The sequence below is a fragment of the Onychostoma macrolepis genome, chromosome 17 (genome assembly GCF_012432095.1).
Source record: "Onychostoma macrolepis isolate SWU-2019 chromosome 17, ASM1243209v1, whole genome shotgun sequence".
NCBI classification, from domain to species: Eukaryota; Metazoa; Chordata; class Actinopteri; order Cypriniformes; family Cyprinidae; genus Onychostoma; species Onychostoma macrolepis.
Window position 1 is genome coordinate 8,677,992 of NC_081171.1, and position 26,120 is coordinate 8,704,111.

General features: G+C 36.6%; 1 protein-coding gene across 4 annotated transcripts in view; it reads left to right on the forward strand.

Annotated features, from left to right (window-relative positions):
- The window catches only part of ston2 (stonin 2), a 30,786-nt gene extending 17,380 nt beyond the window's left edge, over positions 1–13,406 (forward strand). For 2 of the 4 annotated variants that reach the window (XM_058749497.1, XM_058749498.1), the window contains 3 exons: positions 3,423–5,297; positions 7,884–8,086; positions 11,582–13,406. In XM_058749497.1, the coding sequence (XP_058605480.1) occupies positions 3,423–5,297; positions 7,884–8,086; positions 11,582–11,659 (2,156 nt within the window). In that variant the 3' untranslated portion in view covers positions 11,660–13,406. Of the gene's footprint in view, positions 1–270; positions 925–974; positions 1,246–3,422; positions 5,298–7,883; positions 8,087–11,581 lie in introns of those variants that run through there. The other 2 variants (XM_058749499.1, XM_058749500.1) reach the window with 2 other exon arrangements.
- Positions 13,407–26,120: the final 12,714 nt, after the last annotated feature.

The following is a 26,120-nucleotide window of genomic DNA, read 5'->3' on the forward strand; positions in this document are numbered from 1 at the left end:
GCATTATTCATGTGCCTTTGAAATAAATAGTTTGCATTTACATATAGATTTATTAAAACCAGCATGTTATAAAAAAGAATCATATGCATTTTCTAAATTAAGGATAAATTCATAGTTTCGTGAATGAAAAATCGTAATTTAGATAATTCATATGCATCATTTGGTGGACTTTAAGGTTTAGAGTAATAGTGAAATATGACTATTTAACAGTTCAGTAATATTACAGTAATAGTCTCCATTTGATGAGAACATTAATGAAAATGAATGGGTTCACAGTAAGGCTAACTCTGAAGTTGTCCCCAGTTAATTCTCTGGTTTAGAAGGACTGACCTGAAACCAGCAAAATAAAGGTCAGTAGCTTAGTGCTGTAGGAAAGGATTGAGAGCTCTCAAAGCAGATCAAGACTTCAGTGCAAACACAACCTGTCAACCATTTGTCTCAGTTCTTAAGTTTCAGTCAGATGGCAGTTGATTTGCACATTTTGTTGCTGTAAAAAATGTTATTGATGAGTCAGTTTCTGTATCAGATTTCCACGTATTCTCTTTTATATGGCAAATAATTGGGATATTCAAAGGACGGAATAACCTCTCCACATGGTTAAAGATAAGCATGAAAGAGCACACAAAGTGCAGGTGACTCTCCGACCTTGTTTTCCACCAATCGTATTTCAAAGAATGCCTTTCTGTGCGAGTGTTGAGGTGTGGTTTCTGTAAAGACAGCTACCTGTCAAAAAGCTTAGACTCCTGTGAAAGAGGCAGGCTGGCAGGCAGACCAACAGGCATCTACATGTCTGTGCGGGCACTTCATGGACAGAGGAGGTCATGTGACCTGCTTTTTAATGCATGGTGCCGTAGTGAAGCCTCACAATTGGTGTCCCATCTGTTTCCTCTCTTTAGCACCTGGACTCTTGAATCTGCTCTACTGGTGAGTCTATTTCTTTGTACTGTTGCTTTGGGACAGACTTTGGACTGAGTTTTGACTTATAAATGCTTGTGGTTGTTTTGTGTTGAGTTTTCGTTTAGCCATTCTTCCTTCCTCTTAAGAAATATATAACGTGATCTTTTAATGCTGATTATGCATATATTCGTCTTTCAATTCTGTATTTTGAAACTGGGTAGTCTGTTTTTAAAAAGAAGCGGGGTGAGAACATTTGTTGGAGTCTCACTTGGCATTGCTTATATAGCCTCAGGATCAGCGCTCTATCCATGCTGAGTTACTTGGAGCTGGAAGTTTGAAGAAATACCAGTAAGTTGATGCTTAGCAACAAGATTTTGCTTTCATGATTTACTCAGTAGAACAGACTCTCTAGACTTCAGAAATTGTTTTCTTCATGTTTTTTATTTTGTCCAGTAAATCCTTAAAATAAGATAAATTTACTTCAGAACAAAGTTGTGTAAGATAATGTTTTTGTTAAAAGCATATACCTCACTAAACTGTTACTGATTTATGCTTGTATAAAATGGCAGAAGGTAAAAAAAAAAAAAAAAACCTTGATTTAAAATATATTCTCAGAAAACAATGTATGCAGTATAAATAAATCATTCTTGGTTTAAGGATGTTTAGTTATTTTATAAAAAAAATTATTAAATACTGATTAATAACTTTTTTAGTGTATGCTAGTGTTCTGCGATTAAACGGCGTCTTTGTTGGAACAAAAATAGAGACAAGTAAAATATCTATCTATCTATCTATCTATCTATCTCTCTCTCTCTCTCTCTCTCTCTCTCTCTCTCTCTCTCTCTCTCTCTCTCTCTCTCTCTCTCTCTCTCTCTCTCTCTCTCTCTCTCTCTCTCTATATATATATATATATATATATATATATATATATATATATATATATATATATATATATATATATATATATATATATATATATATATATATATATATATATATATATGTTAATTAGTATTTTGTGAATTTAACTTGAACTTAATTGAACCTTGAATTGCGATTTGCATCTAACCCTCTGGCTGATTTGATGTATCCCTTGTAAGAACATGAACAAACTTGCTTTGGAGGTGCGCAGACGCTGTTCATAAGTATTCCTGTTTGGGATATTGCATTTTTTTCTGAGCTGGGATAATCTTTTAACCTTCTCCCTCCAGGGCTGATAAGATATGAGCCTTGAAATCTGAGTCTCTTGATGTTTGTGGCTGCTTGTGTGTGTGTGCACGTCTTGTATTGTAGTCTTTTATTATTTTCTGTTATAGTAATGGTTTCAGTTGATTTGTAGTGTGATGAACCCTGTTGAACTAATATGAGAAGATTAACAAAGCCACAAGCCATAGTGCCAACACTCTCTCACATTTAATAGGCAGTGTTTTAAGAGACTGGAAACTAAATTAGGCCCATAGCTTTATTAGTTGTTTATTGGATTTTAGTTTCTAAAAAGTGTTGTTTGTGAGTTAGCGTGTCAGAGTCTGAGTGTGCATATGTATGCTCCTTTTGCATAGTGCAGTCATGCCAGTTTTCAGCATGTGAGACAGACCATTCATTGCTTTGTTGCATTGGCAGAGAAAGTAGGTCTGAGGTGGGGAATGCTGGTGCCTAGCAACAGGTAAAGACTGTCTCTCTAATTTGGCATGGGAGAACTAGAACAGACAAGAGTTTGAGCTTGGTTCAAGAGAGCAGAAGGATTCATTAATGAATGATATTTTTTTTGCTATCACTCTTACTTATGCTTTTTTGCAGGTTCATTCAGAATCATTGAACGTCCCAGTTTCAAATGAAAAGTGATTACATGACATTTTAAAAACTGTTTTACTGTTTTAGTGGAACATAGATTTTTTTAAAAGTGCATGTAAACGTACTTACCGAGAAAAGGTCTGTAATCCGAATGTGGTAAATAGTCAAATTGTTAGCCGTTAAAAAGTAGGGGTATAGCACAAAGAAATTTAATCTCTTGTGATATGGTCTTCAAGCTGTCTTCTGTGACCTTGGTGTGACTAAAAAGAAATCGATTATTCAACTATCCCATTGTTCCTGAAAATAGATCCATTTTGTCCTAGTGGAAAAAAAAAACAACTCTCAGACTGAAAACTTCATTATTCTGTAGTCAATCACACCTCTTCTTATAAAATATGAATATATCTATATTGAAATCAATGCATAGCATGTGGAAAGAGAGTGAATGTATGCGAATGCATGCTTATGAATTGTGGTTGATTGGAACCTGCCTCTTTCCTGTTAGTGGAAATGTCTTTCAGTCGTTTCTTGATTTGGACCAAAATAATCCAACCATTGTGACTCTCATTAGGTTTCAGAAATAGGCTCAAAGGACACTGGAAAGTCCAAGGAGGTCATTCTTTTTCTTGTTTATAAGATTATGTCTGCCTCTCATATATGACATATGCCTTTTTTCCTTCTCAAATTTCATCTAAAAGTGTTGAAACAGCTCTGTATTCTTTTTTTATTGATAGATTCTTCTGTGTGCCAAGAGGATGAAGGAATGAACATGGATTCATTCAACTGGACAGCAAACAACCAACACACTAATGGCCAATCTTATGTCACCTCCAACCACTTTGCTAGCTGGGTTACCTTTGATGATGATGAGGACTCAGTTTTCCAACCTCCAGGGAGACGGTCTAATATAAAACTGGATAACCTCAACAATTCTCCTCTGCAGGATGCCAACAGCAACCTGATTTCCTCTTCCTTTTGTGGCCAGATGACAGAGAGACACATTCTGGACTTGACCCCAGATGGCACCAATTCCATCTTTGACTGTAATAACACACTGTCGAACAACAGCGTGCCTTACACCAAGAAGAACCCTTTCCTGGATGATGAGCTCTCAAACCTGCAACCTTCTCCTATTAACCCTTTCAGTGCCTATTTTGATAAAACAGACCTGAAAACGTCCCAAGGCATTGGCTTGTGTCAGGAGGTACCAGATGTGTCCACCTTCAGCTCATCGTTCTTTGAGTATCAAGATTCTGATATCAAAAGGGAATCTATTATGCTTTTCTCATCTAAGAAAGACTCTGTAGTTGGAAAAGATAGTATCCCATCAGGCTTTCCTATAGATGGTCTGGATCAGCTCAGGAACATTCACATTTCTGACCCTGACCGTGACGGTAGTCCTACTCTACCAGATGGTTCAGTGGAGGAAGTTGACTCTGATGATTCCACCTATGAACCAGACCATATGACTCCTCAGGATGGCTGGCCCATGCTCCTGCGCATCCCTGAGAAGAAGAACATCATGTCCTCACGTCACTGGGGACCAATATTTGTCAGGTTGACGAACAGCGGCCAGCTGCAACTTTTCTATGAGAAAGGGCTGGAAAAGCCGTTCAAAGAGTTCCAGCTAAACTCCCAGCATGAAATATCTGAACCCAAGCTTCAGAACTACGATGAGAATGGCCGTGTTCATACCATCAGTGTAGACCATGTGGTTTACAAAGAGAAGAGGAAGATCCAGCCCAAGGTAACAGTGGTTCATATACCTGTGAGAGAGCAAGCGGTGAAGCTTGGGACAACAAACTACGAAGACTTCTTGAGCTTTCAACATGCTCTGCAGGAGAGCCTTGTGGGCCTCTCGGTGGATCAAGAAGGTCTTAACTGGCCAACAACTTACACAGAGGAGGAGATCCACGTGGAGGTGAGGGATAACTTCTATGGGATTGTCTCCAAAGGGGACAGCCGTATCTTGGAGCAGCTAGTTTTGACCCGAGTGAACATGCTAGCCTTCTTGAACGGATCTCCACCTTGCAGTATCGGCCTCAATGATGTCCAGGTCAAAGGTAAAGAGGTGGTTTCTCGGCATGACATAATTCCCAACACAACGTCACGTTGGATTCAACTGAGGGATTGTCGACTGCATGAGTGTACGGACCAGTTAGAGTTTGCAGAGTCCCGAGCCATTACGTTTAGTCCGCCGGTTGGTCGTCGCTTTGAACTGCTGCGCTTCCGAACGGCATTTGCTGAAAAAACCCTTCCCTTCACTCTGAGAACTGTTGCTTGCGTCAAGGGTGCAGAAGTGGAGGTACAGTCCTGGCTGGTGATGTCAACAGGGTTTTCATCTAATCGGGATCCTTTAACATTAATACCATGTGAGAATATTGCTATCCGTTACCCCATACCAGAAATTTGGGCAAAGAACTTTAAGCGGGAGAGTGTGACAGGAGAGAAATCCCTGAAGGCTCGCTTCAATAAAGGAGCCAGTTTTGGTTCAACCAGCACATCAGGGTCCGAACCGGCCATGAGGGTCACGCTTGGCACGGCGAAATACGAACAGGCCTTCAGGTCTGTGGTGTGGAGGATCAGTCGCCTGCCAGACAAGAACTCAGGTGGGAACTTGGGTTTGATTTTGAGGTGGCTATAGAATCAAATTGTGTAACAACAAGAATTATCTTAAAGGAATAGTTCACCCAAAATTGAAAATTCTGACATTAATTATTCACCCACATGTCGTTCCAAACCCGTAAGACCTTCGTTCATCTTCAGAACACAATTTAAGTTATTTTTGAAGAAATCCGAGAGCTTTCTGACCCTGCATAGACAGCAATGGAACTACCATATTCAAGGCCCAAAATGGTAGTAAGGACATTGTTAAAATAGTCAATGTGACATCAAAGAATCAACCGTAATTTTATGAAGCTATGAGAATACCTTTTGCACGCAAATAAAACAAAAATAACAACTTTATTTAACAATTTCTCCTCTTCTGTGTCAGTCTTCAATGACGCATGCGTGTGGTGCTGCTGAAACAGGAGCCGGCGTTCTGAAGTAGAACCTGGATGCACTGCACCTTGTTTACAAGCAGAGGAATACACACACATATGTTATGGTACTGTTGCGAATGCGTGTCGAAGACTGACACAAAAGAGAAGAAATTGTTGAATAAAGCTGTTAATTTTGTCATCTTTGCTCACAATAAGTATTCTCGTAGCTTCATAACATTACAGTTGAACCACTGATGTCACATGGACTATTTTAACGATGTCCTTACTTCCTTTCTGGGCCTTGAATGTGGTATTTCCGTTGCTGTCTATGCAGGTCAGAAAGCTCTTGGATTTCATAAAAAAATATCTTATTTTCGTTACAAAGATGAACAAAGGTTTTACGGGTTTGGAACGACATGAGGGTGAGTAATTAATGACAGAATTTTCATTTCTGGATGAACTATCCCTTTAAGAGTTTCTGAACACTGAAAAGGTGTCCTGTATTGTTCTGAAGTTTAAAAGTAGTTTAGAAGTCAAACAGTTATTGTGTTACTCATGCACATCCCTAATGTTAAATGTTTTTGTTAAATGTTAGTGACTTACAAATCGAAATATTTAGATACAGCATTACATTATACTGTCTCCACATTCAGGTCAAACTGATCTTGTTCTCCTCTGTTACTCTTATGCAATAGCATAAGCAAATAGTTATTTAAGAGCTGCTTTATTTTATCTTGCTGTTTCATCACATGAATGTCATATCGACCTAGTCAGTAAATTAACCAACAATTGTAACTCTTTCTTAGTGTCACTGTATAATGATTTTACTGGTGCTCTGTATGAAAGATTTTGAAATATTGCCAATATTTGAAAATGATACTCTTATATCAGTGTTTGTATTTCACTATAGTCATGATAATAATATCAGTATAGATAGCAGTTTTTGGTTACACTTTATATTAGGTGGCCTTAACTACTATGTACTTACATCAAAAAAATAAGTACAATGTACTTATTGTGTTCATATTGTATTGCAAAACACTTTTGCTGCTATTGAGGGGGGACATGGGTAAGGTTAGGGACAGGTTTGGTGGTCTGGGTAGGTTTAAGGGTGGGTTAACGTGCAAGGGATGGGTTGACAGTGTAATTATAAATATAATTACAGAAATTAATTACAGATGTAAGTACATATAGGTATTTTTAAAAATATAAGTACAATGTAAAAACATGTATGTACACAGTAAGTGCATTGTATCAAATGATTAATTTAAATGTAAGTACATAGTAGTTAAGGCCACCTAATATAAAGTGGGACCCAGTTTTTTATAAAGATTTTTATATTTCTGCTGAATAAATCCTCACAACCTCCAAATCACAATGCTGTGGTAAAAGCCATGCCTCTTAACGCAGTATTGACTACCAAAGCAAGTGCAGTGGTGTAGAAATCTTTTATTCTGTTTGTAGATTTTCTGTTGTCATAGCATTTGCATTGTGGCCAGTGCTGTTTTTTTGTTTTCTGCCAATGGCTGGTGCTTTATGCTTTTCAGTAGTATATCAGCATATCAGCAGGGATCCCCTCCTCCTGCATAAGTCTGATTGGTTAGACAAAGCTCATGCTGTCATCATCTGTTAATTCACAGGCTCACGGTCTGACATCCCTGAGCTTTGCAATTCAGCTTTTCTCAAACAATTTTTCTTTCTCTGTAAAATTCTCTCTTCTCTTAAGTCATATTTTAAAGAATAGTATGGAAGAAATGTATAGAATATTAAGTTCATCATTTACTCACCCATATGACTTTTTCTTGCATAGAACACAAAAGGAGAATGTCAAATTCTTGAAAGGACAAAAAGGCACTATAATATAGATATCAGAAGTAGTTCATATGACTCATGAGCTATTTTTTGCAACTTTACAAGATATTTACATCATGTTTAAGTTCAAGTTAAAAATTAGCTTTTTTTTTTGCATATTCAAAGGTTTGCCATCATCATGTTCATCACTTTCTTCAGTTCATTTTAGCAGAATCAAGGCCAGTTCTGTGCTAATGTTAAATTATACATTTATGCTCATGTTAAATTATACATCTACGCTGCTCAGGTCCAGTGGTTTACTTAATCTAAAAGGTCCTCTAGTAATTTGCATGAATTAATTATTTGCGTTAATATTGCATACATTACATTAATATGGTTGTGGATGGTATTTTTTTGTAGCACTGGGACATCCTCATACGTTCTACTGTCATTTGGAGCTGGGCTCAGATTGGGAAGTGCCTCCTAAGTTTGAGTGCCTGGTGGAGGTTGAGTTTGACATGCCCTCTACTTCTGCGTCCAAAGCCACTGTTCGCTCTCTGTCGGTAGGGGACAGAAATGACTTGAAGAAATGGATCACCTACAAATCACATTACTCCTATCAGGTATTCTGTGTGTGTGTGTGTGTGTGTGTGTTAGGGGAGGGTGAAGTAGCTGTGCCACCTTTTACTTAAGTTGTCCTCCAGGCAAGGAGGAATGAGGTAAAATTAACACACTTAACTATATTTTAGATATCTGCTATCAACTGAAAGTGTCATTAAAAAATGGTCATTTATTTTATTTTATTTTGTTGGTTTTATTTTGTTGGTTTTATTTTATTATAAATTTTACTTGATGTACTAAAATAACTACAAAAAATTGTATAGAGATATGTGGCAAAAACAACAAAATTACTAAAACGTTAAAAACGTATTTTATTTATATATACAGTCAGGTCCATAAATATTGGGACATCGACACAATTCTAACATTTTTGGCTCTATACACCACCACAATGGATTTCAAATGAAACGAACAAGATGTGCTTTAACTGCAGACTGTCAGCTTTAATTTGAGTGTATTTACATCCAAATCAGGTGAACGGTGTAGGAATTACAACAGTTTGCATATGTGCCTCCCACTTGTTAAGGGACCAAAAGTAATGGGACAATTGGCTTCTCAGCTGTTCCATGGCCAGGTGTGTGTTATTCCCTCATTATCCCAATTACAATGAGCAGATAAAAGGTCCAGACTTCATTTCAAGTGTGCTATTTGCATTTGGAATCTGTTGCTGTCAACTGTCAAGATGAGATCCAAAGAGCTGTCACTATCAGTGAAGCAAGCCATCATTAGGCTGAAAAAACAAAACAAACCCATCAGAGAGATAGCAAAAACATTAGGCGTGGCCAAAACAACTGTTTGGAACATTCTTAAAAAGAAGGAACGCAGCAAGTTTGATTTATGATTTATTATTCTGTCCCATTACTTTTGGTCCCTTAACAAGTGGGAGGCACATATGCAAACTGTTGTAATTCCTACACCGTTCACCTGATTTGGATGTAAATACCCTCAAAGTAAAGCTGACAGTCTGCAGTTAAAGCAGTCAAATGTTTGTTTCATTTGAAATCCATTGTGGTGGTGTATAGAGCCAAAAATGTTAGAATTGTGTCGATGTCCCAATATTTATGGACCTGACTATATATATACACCATATTGTCCCGCATATAAGATGACCCTGATTATAAGACGACCCCCCTTTTTCCAGATCTACCTTTTGGAAAAAGGCTTTTTGAAAACCAAATCTTGTTTGGTTCAAACATTTTTTTCTTAAATTATTTTCAAATTGCATATTTTTCCTATTTTAATTTTTGTTTTGAAAGTATGGTAAATACTGGTAAAATGTACCAGCAATGACACTGAAAATATACACTTTTGATATACCATAAAACTAACAGGTAGCCCATCTGAATTATATAACATTTAGGCTATCCATCTCATAGTAGCCTACCAACATTTTATTAACAGTAGAAGTGAAATCTTATTGTAGTCTTCAAATCTGGGTAGCCTACTGTCTTGTGTTTTAAAATCACTTACAGAGGAAGTTTGTTCCCATCAGGCTAACATGACAGTCATGACTCGTGCCGCTGTAAGCTTTTCTTTTTCTTTTTTCTCTCGCGATCTTTATAACACACATACATTACATATTTCATGGCACACTCGTTTTATGCGTGTTTGGCGCCACCTATTGTTGTGGGTGTATTACTGACGTGTCAAAGTCTAGACCCTGAATATAAGACGACCGCGTTTTTTCAGATGTATTTCCAAGAAAAAAACATTGTCTTATATTCGGGTCAATACGGTATATATATACTGATCTCAATGATACTAATATCTAGTATCTCAATGATACTAAAATAAGTTATAATACCACATATATTTTAACCTAACTATATAATATTTATATTCGTATATTCTCAAATATGTATATTCTCAAACGGAAGGCTGCATCCTCCGGAGGTCGCATTTGTAGGCTGCATACGTCATCAAGCCTTGTTTATTTCAGTTAACTGAGCATTACATTTGCGAGTCAAAAGCATGTTACAACAATTTACACTTAACTAAGAATAATGATTTATTTAATCAAATTTATAGCTGTTAATATCCTAAAATAAGATCTTCTTTATGACATATGCAGCCTACAAACAGCCATTGTCTCTCAAAAGAAAGAGTCGACTCTGAATCATTGAAACGAGTCATTTTTAAAACTAATCCCAAGCCGTTTCATATTGAGGTCAACATGAAACATTAGCATATTGTCCGCCCACTTGTGCGCAGACCTGGGAAATACTTGATTTTCGCATTGGTCTGAATGAAAATGCGAATTCATTCTTTGCCACTAGGTGCCGCTTTTGGAGCGTTAAAAGCTCACAAACACTGCTTTAAATGAAATCGACCAATCACCAAGCATCGTGCAAAGTTTTGAAAAATGAATCGTTGAGCGAATCGTTTGGGAGTCGTTGAGCAAATAAGGTAAAAATATATGCATATTACAAGAAAGTTAAAGTGTTTTTTGACCTTGCATGTCATGTCAACCTGTTGTTGGGGACTCCCAAAACCAAAATATGAACCTTTCATAACCCATAATAAGGGCACTTTAATATATTCATTTTGCAAGATGACACACCTTACCCCACTCTCCTCTAAATCTGTGTTAGTGTAGTAGTGATTATAGCTGTTTATACCATGTTTTGTTATACACCTGTCCTCACCCTAAGTATTACACTTTAGAAAACCAGTAATTTAATTTGGTTATTTAGCGGTGATTTTCAAACCCTCCGGGGGGGTCTGAGCTAAATGTCATGACAAAGCCACTGAAAGACAAGTTGTCACCCTCAAGCAACCCGCTGTGTCAGCTGCCAGAGCTTGTTTTCCCTACTGCATTCCAAACATGTCATTAAGGTGGCTGGAGCTGTTTTCTACAAACATCTGTTCCCATTACTGTTCAGCAGCCACAGGGAGTGATTCATCACTGAGCAGAGGTGTGCAACAAACAGCAGGACGGCAGGAACAAGATGTAAAACTCTGCCTGTAACCTCAGTATAGGAATGACAGAGAAACCTGCTGATGAAGCATCCTGCTGTATATGATAAATGCAGCATAGCTGTGGGGCAGGACAGTGGCAGCAGGTGTCTGAACCCCGGTGAGGTCAGTCATGGGCAGATTGAATTGGGATGAGCATGTGAGAACAGGTGATGCTTGTGATTAGGTTGTTCAGTTTACTCTAGGTTATTAGCAGTGTTGCCAATTTAGCAATTTTGTAGCTAGATTTAGCAACTTTTCAAAAGTTTAGGGACAAATATAGCAACGTCTTGGACAAACATTATCTAAGTTCTCATCTTGCCCACTGATCTATATTCATTTTTATATAGATCAGTGAATTTGCCATTATGATGTAATCTAGTGACATTTAGCTACCAGTTTTAGCTACTTTTAATTGAAAGAAGTTGGCAAAACACTGGTTCTTAGTCCCGACTTCCTTTTGTTGTGAGTGACTGCCTCCTTGTGGCTAATGTTTGCTACTACTCGACTACTCACTTGCACTTGCTTGTGTTGTCCTGTAGGTGGCAGTGGAGCAGAAGAATGAGAGCACATTGGACAGCCCTCAGAAGGAGCAACCAGGCCAGTGCGCTCAACAGTGAGGAGCCATGAAGAGAGGGAGGTTTACGGCTTGCACTTGTTGAACGAGAGAACTGGGATAGTTTTCGTTTACATTTCTTGCTCATTTGGACTTTTTTTTTTTTTTTTGCAAAGGTTACGTGTAATATTGAAATTCAGTAAGATTGAAATGTAAAAAGGGATCCCTTGCAACACTACATTATATTTTTAGATCTCCGCAAGCATCGCATGTCCAAATATTTCAAGAATATGATTTGCTATTGCTTTTAATTGTATTTTATGGACGTGAAAATCTGGCTTTGTCCACTAGGCGAGTAACTCGCAATCATCTCATAAAGTAATCATATTTGCCTAAAACGATGCAGCTGTTGTGTTTTGTCTTAGCTGCAGATATCACAGAAATGTGTAAATTTTTTCTGTATATTTTGGCCTATGAAGAGTCATTTGTGTAGTTTTACCAAGTAAATTTTGTTGATTATTTAATTTTGTACAGTGGATAACGAGGGACTCGTTAACGAACACATTTCAGAGCTTTTATTTTTTAATTAGAAGACAAACAAGTAAACCTCACTAAATTCTAATTAAAAATACATGCTAGTAAAATAAAAGGTACCAGTAATGCAAATTGTTTACCTTAGATTTGTGTTCAAAGAGATTGAGTCTTTTATAAGAACATTTTCATTTGTTTTTATGAATATTTATTAGAGCGACAAAAATTCCAAATGAAAATGTCCTTCAGATTCAATTTATTTGTTCACTTTTTTCTTTGGGTTTTGTTTGCCACACACAGAATAAAATCTGAATGGCTGCAAATGTGTTTAAGTCTTAAAGCGTTGTACTGCAGTGAGGGAAATTATTGTGAATGTCAAATACCTTTTACTTTGCATATCTTTATGAGTTGCTGAGCATTTTTTTAACTGAGTTTAACAATTAAGTAGGTTCAAAAGTAGTGTCATAATTACTAAATTGGGCTTAAACTTTGTTAAACTAGCAACTACTGCTGTAATTTTTTCTTCACATTTCTTTTCAGGTTTTTGTTCTGTTGATTTAACTAATTGTTGTTGAACTTTTACTGATAAGTAATAAGTGTTTAAAAAATAATATTTAAGATTACATTTCCCAAATAATATTTGTCCATTATTTTGTTGCATTTTTATTTCATATTTTGTTGTTTTGGTTTTGGGAGTCACAGTTGCTTTGATTGTTCGGTGCACAAACATAGTACTAATCAAGAATGAATTGGAAAATGACAATGTATTTTTTAATCATAATGACAGATTTCTCTGTTTTGTTCTGTAATGTAGAGGAAAACATTTGCCTGATGATGGTTCATGATCTGACCTGTCCATGATCTCACAGTTAAACAAAAAATGATAAACAGTGTTGTTGGCTTTTCTTCTTATTTGGCTTTTTGTTAAGTACATTGACTTAAAATTAAATAAATAAATAATTACAGTTATGCAATATTTGAATACTTCTGTTAATACTGACACTTTGGGCAAAGACATATTTTGCAATAGTGTCTTCAGTTTCATTTATTATGTCTTAAAGAGTCTTTTTTGTGTTCCAGGATTGAATGATTATTTTGTTGTTTCTGGGTTGGATTTCTTTGTTCATGTTTGGAAATGTCTAATGATACTCATTTAATATTGTTAGATGTGTTTTCTTTGTCTTCCACATAATTATAATTCCACTAACATCAATCAGTCAGTCATCGTTTATCAGCTGTATGGTATACATCCAATAAAGTATGTTTGATTTGGGGGAAAAAATAAATCTTGTGGAGCCTATGCTTTTTGTTTTAAGAGTTTAAAAAGATATTTCCTATATATGATCACAATGTAATGGGGTAATATTAACATAAACATTAACATTTTAGTGAAATGCTTGGGCCACAAAACAGGTTTTAAGTCAGAGGAGCAGAAACCCACATGCAAGCATAGACATTATTAAATATTCATCTCTTGTATTTGTACTTAGGTGGATGGCTCTCCAAAATACCGTCAAGTGCTTCACCAGAGTTTTTTCTACCTATGAAACATGCATATAGTACCATTTTACATATGATGCTTACATTGCAAGTGTAGTGAACATGCACAACACAGGGTACAGTGATTTATGTTACCATCTAATTTTCTCTATGTCAGACCGATGGCCCAAATAACTTATTTTTCTTGCTTTTGCACAGTTTTATTTTAAAGGCATAATTTAACAATTTGCTGAGGTAATGATTTGAGAGAAAAAAGGTTTGAATGCTGGACTGTTCAGCAACTGAGCTTCTCTGTTGGCAGTCATCAGTTGGCACTAAAGACATCTGCCTAAAAGATTTATTATTGTACAGCAGCAACAGAACCAAGGTTTTACCTATCATAACTGTCTGTACTTTCAGACATTTTTACATTTATCCTCAAATGTTCTGGGTAGGGATCAGACTTTTTGCCTTTATATGCCTCCTTTCCCACTATTCAACTTTTGTCCTGTATGGATCTTTTTGTACAAGCTTTGCTGCTGCTATAATTTACAGAAGGTGTCAGTTAGGTTAGCGAGAAATATCACGAACCTGTACTTTTCCAGTCTATAACCTGAATAGAAAATGTGAAAGAAAGTATTAGCCCCTCAAATCATCGTAGTCAACATTTCATGAGTTTCCATAGTTACCATCTCGAAAATTGAAATGCGGCAAATGTGAAGGAAAGGTCCACTCGAGACTAGACCTGCAACTTTATTGTATTTTCCTACACTGGCGACACAGAGAAAATCCTGGATAGGCTCGAGCGTTCTGAGCCCGTGATATTTTGGAAAAGTAATAGCTTTGACCTAGAGAGAAATTAGGACTTTTTTATTCTGTAGAGCAGCAATTTCCCAGCGCTTGTCGAGTGACACTAGGTGAAGCAGATATTGATCTAGCTGAGGTTTCTCTCCAGCAGGGACAGCGCCTGTGAGGATTCTCGAATTCTTAATAATTCATCCTCTGTCTGCACATGCATAAATGTGATAGGGTGAGACTTCTCCAGGAGATGCAGTTGAACTATAAAGTAATTTGAATTCAATACCTCCAAACCTCACAAGGACTGTTTTATAGGTAGCCTATAGTTGGATTTTCTTTTTCGATTACTATTATTTTCGATTTATATCATCCCACCTGAAGCTGTAAATTTCTATTTCTGTAATAGAATATGTATGGAGAAAAGGTAGAGTGATTTACGATAGATAGATAGAAAGGTATGGATGCAAATTTCACTGGAGTTATAACGTTACAATACGACTGGCTGGCAACAATCGTAGAGGATGGTATCAATCGCGTTTGTTGTGTTAAGAATCTTACCCAGCAGAGGGCGCCAACAACAAACTTTATTTAAAAATGAAGAGAGATGAGTCAACAACAGCTGCTTCACCCTAGTCTTCCACACACCGACAGAGATGCTTTTCTTGGCCTACATTTTAGAACTGGTTTGTATTCATCTGCAGTATGTCATCGGGATATAATGTTACCATATGGTCAATAAGGTCCTTTCAAACACAACTTGGCTCAACTTTTGTCGTAACTCCTATAGACGATGGAGTAAGAAAACTGAACTTGTCCAAAATCTCCTCTGTGCTCTTTATGGAAAATGTTCAAATTTGTCAGTTTACGCCACATTGATGTGGTGTGCAATGCTTGTGATGAATCCACATTATTGATTTCTTCTGGGTGGGTTAGGGTTCTGCCGATGTGGGTGGCATACAGTGTGTGCTGCCAAGATGGTTGGCTCGACCGTCTGGCCCGCAAAGCCGAGGGCACTGTAGCAGATCTTAGCGTGTTCAGATGTCCTATCAAGCTGTCTGCATGTTTGTTTATCAGTCTTTTCATTTGTCAATTTGCTGTCTGTCTGGGAACAGAAGAAGGTCAGGGAAGACTGCCAAACCTCCAAAATGACCCTGTTGACAATAAAGTGCGAGAGCTAAAACTCAGATCACAGATCAAAGATTACTGTGTTCCTGGTTGCATCACAGTCTTTGCACGATGTCTAGCCTCCGTTAATTTAATGTGAAAATTCGGTCATCATTTATTCACTCTTATGTTGTTCCAAACCCATCTGAGCACATTTTATTATTTTTTATTTATGTATAATTTGCTGGTGCCTTGTTTCAATACTATTAAAATGAATGCATGATTGAAGCTTTTAAACGTCAAAAAATGGTACAAAAGCACCATAAAATATTGTAAAAGTACTTCACTCATGCTCTATATTCCAAGTCTTCTGAAACCATACAATAACTTGTAGTTGTTACTCACTGAAAAATCCAGAGAGCTGTTAAAGGAATTGTTCACACAAAAATGAAAATTCTGTCGTCATTTACTTGCCCTCATGTTGTTCCAAACCCATAAGACTTAATCTTCGAAACACAAATGAAGATAATTTTTGGTAACACTTTAGAATAGGGAACACTTATTAACTATTAACTACGACTTTTCCCTCAATAAATTCCTAATTTTCTGCTTATTAATAGTTAGTAAGGTAGTTGTTACATTTAGGTATTGGGTAGTATAAGGGATGTAGAATAAGGCATTAATATGTGCTTAATTACTTCTAATAAATGGCTAATATTCTATTAATATGCATGCTAATTAGCAACTAGTTAAGAGACCCTAAAATAAAGTGTTACCGAATTTGTAATGAAACCTGAGAGGTTTCTGTCTCTCCTTTATACGTCCAGGTAACCAAAACTTAGAAGATTCATCACAAAGGCATTATAGAACAAATCCATATGAATTGACCAGATATGATTGCTTTATATGATGAACAGGTTTAATTTAGGCTTTTATTTACACATATATACATGGAGAGCATCATGTATGGTAAACAGGTTTGTGTGTACGTCACAAGCTAGAAGTAATCTAATTGGTTTTCAGGTTTGTGTGTTCATATGTGCTTTATGACTGCATGTCCATCATTGTTTAGACGTAAACAAAAGTCTAAATTAAATCGGTAACACTTCCGTATAGGGACCAATTCCCACTATTAACTAGTTGCTTATTAGCATGTCTATTGTTAACATATTGGCTATTATTTTGAATTTATGAAGCACATATTCTGCATGACCATATTCTACATCCCTAATCCTACCCAAGACCTAAATTTAACAACTGCCTTACTAACTATTAAGGAGTTTATTGAGATAAAAGTCATAGTTGATGGTTTGTTAATGGTGAGAATTGGATTTTAAATAAAGCGTGACCATTGTTTCCCTGAACAATCCCTTTAACAAATGATTTGTAAGTAAATCATTCAGATAAGTTTTGCAAACTGTATCAACCAGATTTGACACGAAAGAAAGATTCATTAATTTATCAGAGTGAATACTGACTTCAATATCTGTCTGTTTCTGTTACAGAGATCTTTTCTTAAAGACTTGGACCGCTTTAATGGGTCTTTTTTGTGCCATTTCAGATATGTGTCATATGTATTTCGATGACAGGAAGATGAAATGATGATGGAATTCTCATTTTTGAGCAAAATATTTCTTTAAACCCACATAAATGTTCAGAGCCATCCTTGATTTTCACAGGGAGTTAATCTGAAGGAGCCCCTGAAGGCATGTTAATACCATGACAGATCTTGACAACACAAGGAAGCAGTCTACCCTCCTGAATCAGAAGAAAAACAGAGGATCGGTCAGATATCAATCCTCTTATGGGTCTTTTCTGTGACCCACACCCCCTCGCCACTTTAATGCGTTCGTACGCCCTCCCATCCCCCCTGCTGGTTACTCCCCATTTTGGGACTGCACGGAGGTCCGTACTTTACGTATGTCGACTAAGTTAGACATTCACACATCATTTATTCAGGCCAGCTCCGTAGTGGTTTATTTCTCTCGGGTGTGTGGCCTAGACAGGCAGCCAAAACGATCCGTCAAACACATCGTCCATTGTATGCAACCGCACAGCGTATGTCTCAGAAAAAGCGTCACGCTCTGAATCAACCTAAATCTGAAACCTTTACTCATCTCTGTGATCATGTTCACAAAGTGCATTGCTTCGTATTTCTCCAAAGTAAATATCACGTTGGATGGTTCCAGAGGAATCGAGAGCCTGTTGATTTTGGCCCCGTGTCTGTGCGGCTCTGTGCTTGTTGTGATAGCTCAGATGCCATAAGAATTTTACAATGGCTCTGCTGTTTGTCTTCGCTGCTCCGTCTCCCTAAAGCTGATGACCCTGCAATGGCTAGATAGACTGCTTTAATCCAGAAAAGCTCGTGCATTTGATGGTTGGCCGCAGAGTAGGCTCTTGCTTTCCTAGAGAATGCAATTGTCTCCTCAGAATGGACCGGCCTTATTCGCTGCTGTTAAGCTCCATAGTTCATGTTGTAGAACAGTGGCTATTGTAGAAAGGTCACTGTGGCGCACATTCGCTCTCGCCAGGCACTACAGCCTGACAAAAGCTTCTTTGATTGAGTTTTAGTGGCGAGCTAGGTAATCTAAGAGGCTTCAGAACCTCTCTGAAGAGGTCAGGGTTTATCTTCTTTCGTGGAAGATCAAGAAAGAAAAGCATTTTAATCTATTTTGCAGCTAAAGAGGCATTGATGAGCCGTATGGTCTCGTTATTGGAAACTCTCATCTAAATATGACAATTTACTCTGAATTTGGATTCTGAATAAATATAGATAGGACGTTAGTGGTGATTAGGGCATTGATGGTGGTTACTAGAATTACTGACCAAAGTATAAAAATGTTCAGCCCAAGTCTCTGATTCTTGTATATATGCATGTGGAGACTTAACACCCCCCCCAGATAGAAAAGTCATCTGATTTGTCATCTTTCGTGCCCGTAATAAAAATGGTAGCAAAATTATGTAATATGACAGAACATATCAAAAAGATATCTAAAATGTATATATATATATGCTAACTTATATATATGCTAACTTTATTAAAAAGCAGTGCTAAATGTATTCATTCCCATATATATCCATATTCTCCTCCTCTGGGGCTCCATGTGTGCATATAATAAACCACATTTCTTTAGCAGACTCACCCTTCTCTCTGAGTTCTGCTGAACCTGTTGCACCTTGGTTCCCCACTGCTGTGCTGACAGCCTTCTTGCCTCTTTGAATCTCCCCAGCCGTTTTCTGTAACCCTGACCTCTCTTAGGGAGTTTATGGCCATTTTAGTGTCCAATATGTTTCCATTCCTTGGATGTACAACTTCCTTCCAATCCCCTTGGCTCTTGGCTCCCTCCTCTCATTTTGTCTCCTCTGCTGTCCCTCTTGACTCGTGGTCCACTTCCTCTTTTCATCCCAGTCCCCCCCGGTTCTTTCTCTGCTCACAGGTTAATCGTGATGTTGACTGTTAGGTAAGTACCCATGACATCCATCCCTTCTGTTCCTCTGTTCTGACTTTTCTTAAATGACTTTTACACCTTGTTTGTGTGACGCTTTGTGTCTTCTCATTGCACATTCTATAGTTTATTTCTAATTTGGTTTTCTAAATTATATAAACACTTTTTCACAGGCCGTTATGAAAGATGAGTACATTATTTGTTGTATTAAACGGCTGTACACCAAATTAATAAATATGTGAATATTAAATATCGATTTCAGTTGATAGAATTTTTAAAAAATTTATTACAACATACAAAACAACTGCCACAGGACACACAGAATGCAATTTTGTTTTAAATGTGAGATAAAAAGTTGCAATTACCTTTAAAAACAAACAAACAAAAAAAGTGTGAAATGCAAAGAAATAAATTTACATCTCACACTTTTGACTATTTCTATCTGAATTCTGAGTTTGCATCTTGCAATTCATTTTTCCCACAAAATAAAAATTTAAAAAGTAATTCAGATTTCTCCCCTGCAATTGTGCTAATATATTTCATTTCTGACATTTTTTTTTCTCTGAATTATGAAAAAAGCCAGATGAGAGGTAACTGAAAAAAAAATAAATAAATCACTGTGTAATAATATAGGAACAATAGGTTCATACTGAAGGTTTGTATTCATTCAACAGCTTTTTATTCTCACATAATTTCTACATTGTGTTCAAGAACTAATTTTACATTCTTTAGTTCTGCATTCATATTTTGTCTCATTCAGTTGCTATCTTACCAGCACTCATTTTGAGTGTAGTATTGATTGAATGTTTGCAAAGCTGCTCTGTAACCTATAATCTACAAGCAGTATTTCTGTTGCACTGCAAGTGAATTGTATTACAATGATAGGATTCCCAATTGCTCTGAGATGCGAAACTTAAAAGAGTTTTGGTAAGTCAGCCAGTCTTGTCTTACTGAGTATGAGAGCTTTTGCAATAACCTCCAGGTGGATGGAACTCTTTGATTTGTTCAGAATGTTAAATGAAGTGCATCAACAATTCAGATTACAGTTGTCCAATCAGAAAGCGTTGCCCTTGTGAGTGCTTGCAAGATGTAGTTCAGTAGAGACACAAAACAGTGTCTCTATTGTATTACAGTTTCATGCAGCATGATATAATCACCCACAATTCCTGTCCACTCACTCTCCGGCTGTCATGCCATTCAAGTGTGAGAAATTAATTGTCGTAAACTCTTTAATTGAATCTTTCTCTTTCAGCCTTTCTATTCATTTCCTCCTTTCTCTCACGATTTGTGTTAAATGTTGTCCTGACACAGATTTTCTTATGACAGTGGCCTGTTTATTGGTTTTAATTGATGAACAAAGATGCGATATACAGACAGAGTCTCACTTTGCCAATCAGGGGTCATGAACATGGAATATTTTATTTGCTCTTGAAAAGTACTCAGTTTTCTGGAAGCTCAGCTCATGGGAACAACAACATGGGTGCTTTTGGAGGGGCCTATGTTTAGACCAGTGGTTCTTAAACCACTTTTAAAGATGATAATTATTTAAAAGAAAATGTATTAACAATTACAATGCCAAAAAAGCTATAAGTTAAATAAGTTTACAGCATCAATAAAACATGTGTTTTGTTTTAATAAAGGAGTAGTGCTTTAAATCATTAATTTCATGTTTTGATATTCATTGATATTCCGTTTTAATGTATTTACAGTTCTAGTTTCTTTTAATAGGTGCTTTTTGAGTGTTGACTTTGATAACGGGGGGCCTTGAAGTTACAAAGGTTGAGAACCACTGATCTAGACTAGAGCTCTTGTAATACCATTCTTGATGTAATACTGATGTAATTTAATGAAACATTGTGGTTAGGTGCATTATTTAAGATTTATTAAAACTGAATGTAACTGGATATAACTTCATTCAATTCGCTGCCCACATGAACTTACTGATGAATAAACATGTTTGCAAATGCACGTAAAGAGAACATTCAGTCCCTTGGTACACTTAGTTTTTCAGCAGTTGTGGTGTTGCTTATATTTCAAATGTTTCAGTGTCAGCACTGCTGATATTAACTTTTAATAGCTAGCGTATGTCTAGGACGGGTCAAAGTCAACATCAGACTGACTGTTTGGACGGAAAGGTTTTTTTAAGCCTTACATCTCTATTATGCAACATTAGCAACTCTCTTGCTCTCTAACTGTCTTCCTCTTGTTCTCTTACAAAAATATTTGACACTTCTGGTGAAATAATAGCATATGATTAATAATGACCTCTGAGTGAAACCACTGACAATCCAGTACAACTGTTCTGTATTAATTTTTATGCTGTTTTGGTTTTACAGAAATAGAAGAGAACAAAAGGCACGTCATATGACATAATACTGACTTCCAGACCAAACATCTGAATTTGATACAATCCCTCAGTGTTATTCTACAGGAGGACACTGGGATGCCAAGAACCGAAGGGCAAACTGAAGCCACATTTAATCCCTTAACTGTTGATGACACTAACGACATAATCCAGTCTCGGACAAAAAGATCCTCTGCCTTTATAGGTGAGTTTTGGTTGAGAACACAATGTTGTTCAAGGGTGAAAATAGGTAATCCCTTCAATACTGTGGCAAATGATCATATCTAAACAGAAAAATAGCCATATTATGGATCTGGATTTATAGACTCAGCTGTCCAATAAAAGGCCAAAATGTCAGTCACATAGAGCATGAGGGAAAACTCACACAAAATGACATTCCCATTGACAATACTAGCATGTATAGAAAATAAATAAATAAATCAAACATCACTTTGAGCTTTGGACCCACCGGTGGGTCCAAAATTGCATCATCAAAATTGTGGAACAGTGGCCTACACCTATATGGTATCATTTGAAAGCTTAGAACCTCAGCTTTCTTGTTCATCCCATCACTTTTGCATTTATGTTACATAAAATAACATCATAAAATCTGAATCCCCCCCCCCTCGTGAAAATGACCTAATAATATTCATATTCATATTCGTATCGCTCAAACATACCAAACATTGATGAGTCATATATCAAATGAAAGCTCTCATTCACCAAAATGTGATTATGTAGTTTATTTCTTTAATCTAACACATTACAGATAATAATTATCAAAAGAAACATGACGATGGAAATTATTTCTGTAAACAAACAAACATTTATGTCACATTCCTGCTCCGATTACTACTTCCGTGTGTAATTGTAATTGTTGTGTGTACTTGTTTATGAGCTTGCAAGGCCAAACTACACCCTAATGTTTCTCAGATGTGCTGATCAATACATGTGATGTAGTTGAATGGTGCGATTTTGACTAGTTTTGCCTTAACACGTTTGTGTCAATGGGCGATTACGTCATCACGTAATGTGTCATATGTCTGAAAAGCCCCCGATCAGATCTGTCCAAAGAGACCTCGATCAAACTCCTAGACCAATCCGATGCCTTTCCAAACACGAGGGAGGAGGGCGCACTGAGCGCTAAATGGGCACTGCCCCCTAGCGCGCTAGCAGCTACCTCGATGCAGAGTTGTGATACTTTGGATTTTGAACAATTGCAATAATAATTATGAATTATTCCACTCATGTATTAAAATTGAAGGTATTTTGTGAAAAATGAGACCATTTTTATCCATTTAGCCCAATGTATGTGGATAAGGGACTGTTTTAAATTCTGGTATGCCTGATCTGGCAAAATGAAGACCCCTGGTGGACATATGGACCCTTTTCACAAGACTGTGATGACGCATTTCAACGGTCATCATCATTATAAATCCTTGAAAGTTTTTTATATTTTGATTTTTTTTTTAAATTATGTACATTTATAACACTATACTTTGTATTATATCACCGTTTCATCAAGTAAAAAAATACTAGTTAACACTAATACAAGGGTGTTTCTAATGCAGCGTCAATGTGAGCGGCGGTAAATTTGACATCGTTCTCTCTTCTGACTGCTGTTATCAGTCTCTCTCAGTTTTTTTCTTTTGTTATTTGAGCAAATGGGAATGCAAAAAATATATTTGTGGTACCCTCTCATTCACTGCTGTCGGATTTTACCCAGCTATGACGACTTACGCTGCTGAGAAACCAGGAAATGTGAGAAAGGTCCATTGCCTCTCTTTAATTAAATATCATAAGTTTTTTTTTTTAAATGATACAAAGAAAATTATTTTTTTTGCCTGGTTATTGGCATCTAGTGGAATCAAAAGAAACTTTCTGCAGGGAGATGGACCAAACAGATTAATAAAATTAATAAATAACAGACTTTCAAATAAAAACTTAATAAATTAGATTTTTTATTTGTGTTTATCATAAAATTATGAAAAAATACAATAAAAAATAATAATTATTCCACACGTGTGTTAAAATTTAGGATGTTTTCTATTAAATTAGACCATAAATGCTGCAGAGTTCAAGGGGTTAAAGGAATAGTTCACCAACAAAGAAAAACTAAGGTTAAAGTAAAACAAGTTATGATAAAGATAAATCGCTTTAATGATGGATTTGTTTCTCACAAACACACAGCTATTTGGATGACTCGTGGATTGTTGTGATGTTTTTATCAGCTGTTTGGATTCTCATTCTGACGGCACCCATTCACTGCAGAGGATCCATAGGTGAGCAAGAGATGTAATGCTAAATTTCTCCAAATTGGTAACGATGAAGAAACAAACTTATCTACATCTTGGCTTGAGAGCGAGTAAATTGTCAGCAAATTTTCATTTTTGCTTCCTTCCTTTAAAAATACGTTTCCAGTGACAATCAAAAGGATTTTACGACTTTTTCTTTCCGACAAAAATTACTTAGGGTATTCTCTTGTAAGAAAAACATCAGCGAAGGCACTACTGGTGCTTTTAAGACCAGAAACTATTATGTTGAGCTAAAAAAACTATAACTTTTCTAAACTCCAAAGAACTGTATAGCAACTCCAGACTGCAAAGACTCACCTGGGAAACATTATTTTTTAAAGTGTATCGTTGACCTACAGTTAAGATTATGTGGCAGCATGTCACCACCTTACAGAGACAATTAACTCTTCATTTTCAGGGTAAAAATACACATTTACTGACTCTGAAACCCCAAGTTTCAGCCTGATACAGCTGTCTTGTCCAGAGATATGTTTGGCATCAAACCAACACTCCTAACTAGCCATTTCTCTCAAGCTGGGAGGCTTTAGCATTACAGCCAAAAGGTGTTATGGATGGATCTCTTGATTCCTGCTTTTGGCAGAGCAGAGCATATTTGCCTACGTCCCATGAACAGCTGTAGGATAAAGAACTCACTATTAAAAACATTGAAACTGGGTGGAATTCCCCTTTACGTAGTTCATTTGGTAACAAGATTTATATCGGCACAGGCATGACTTAAGTGAAGAATAGCTAAGAGCAAGAGTTATGAGCCTCTACAACCCACACATTTTTCACACTTTATCTATGAAACTTTCAATCCAATAGGTATTCTAAGCTACACACCCATTGTTATTGGAAAGTTCTTAAGGCAAATTTATTTTCCATTTTGAAATGAGTATATTGTAATGCATTAATCAATTTTTTTGCAATAAAAATCACTTCAAAAGCAGTATAGATGTATGCAGTATTGCATGCAGCAACATGCAAAGCAATGCATTTATAATGCCTGTGGTTTGCATTGCGTATTATGAATAACTTTTTAATACTTTATATACAGGTTTCAGGTATTAGCATTTATGCAATACCAATAATAGCAACATGTCATTGTATAAACCAGAGAGACATGTAATAGCAGGCCAAGTAGCAATGATTATAGAAGCATGTAATCTCAGAATGAGATAGCAATTTTTCAAATATATACTCCAGTATCCCCATGAGGCTTGGCAAATGAATGGATGTCAGTCTCAGGAGGACAAACGGTTTGAAAAAATGTACATGTGTGTTCTTGGATACTGGAGCCTAAATATAAATGTATGTGTTTGTATGGATGGACATGTTTCACTGCATCATTTTTCAGGTAAAACATAGAATTTATTACATGTACCAAAGATTCTCATTACATTATCAAGACCTGTGGTTGAACCCACCACGTTTGCTCCCTCAGTGCATCAATTGTTTCCTCTTTACACCAGAGCAGGCCAGTTCTCATGATGAGAAAAACAGAAACCCAGAGTAGCAGAAGAGCAGGAGAGAACATGATCAGTTTCACACACTGAACAGTTAATGAAGTAACAAGTTTTTTTTTTTTTTTTTTCAACAGAGGCTCTTGAATCTTGCATATCATGTGAATTCTGCAGTTAAATGGTAAGTGTGTTATGTGTAATGTATAATTTTATAATGTCATGCTTTTTTTTTTTTTTTATAAAATTTGATCATTAAAAAACACCCAGTGTTAGCATGTTAGAATGATTTCTGTTATACGAAAAAACGCTTGTATTTTATTTTAGTCATTTGGGATGAAAAATATTTTGGCACTGACCCGCAGAGATTTAGCCATCTCTATATAGGGATGAGACATTAAACCAGTTAATATCAAATCTGGCCAGACATTCAGGCTATCTTATCACACAGACCGCTATTTATAGGTGGGCTGACCCAGGTTCAGGTTTGGAGTGATGCTCTGCTTGTCAGTTTTGTTGAGACATAAACAAGGGCTTCACGCCGTGATCGACAGTCTCTGATCTTCTCCATTTCATTTGATTCGTTCCAGAAAAAGTGAACCTGTGACCTCCAGGTGTCAGGCATGCCAGTCAGTGGAGTAAAGAGCAGCTTTCAGCCAGTTCGTTAGTTGAATTGCCATTTGATGCCCAAGTGTCTACCACTACATTCTACAGTAACTGACAAACAACTTCTTCACACACCCTCTTTCTCTCTCTTAAAATCTGTTCTTTTTCAAGTCCAAGTATTATTCTGAAAGACTTTGTTCCAGTCGAGTTTTGATGAACGTTAGAGAAGATAACAGACTTTGTGCAGCAACTCTTATACACTGATAGAGCAATAGCAATTTCAGTTTGCAGAGGAATTCATCTTTTACTGTAGAAAACTCTGAAGATATCACCACCAGGAGTTCTTGAATTCTTGATTTAAAATGTATTGTATATGCTTCCAGATGTTACTGTCAGCTAGCAGGCTGTTAGTTAACGAGTTAATGAGTAGCTATATAGCAGTTATAATTTTACTGTAAAAATA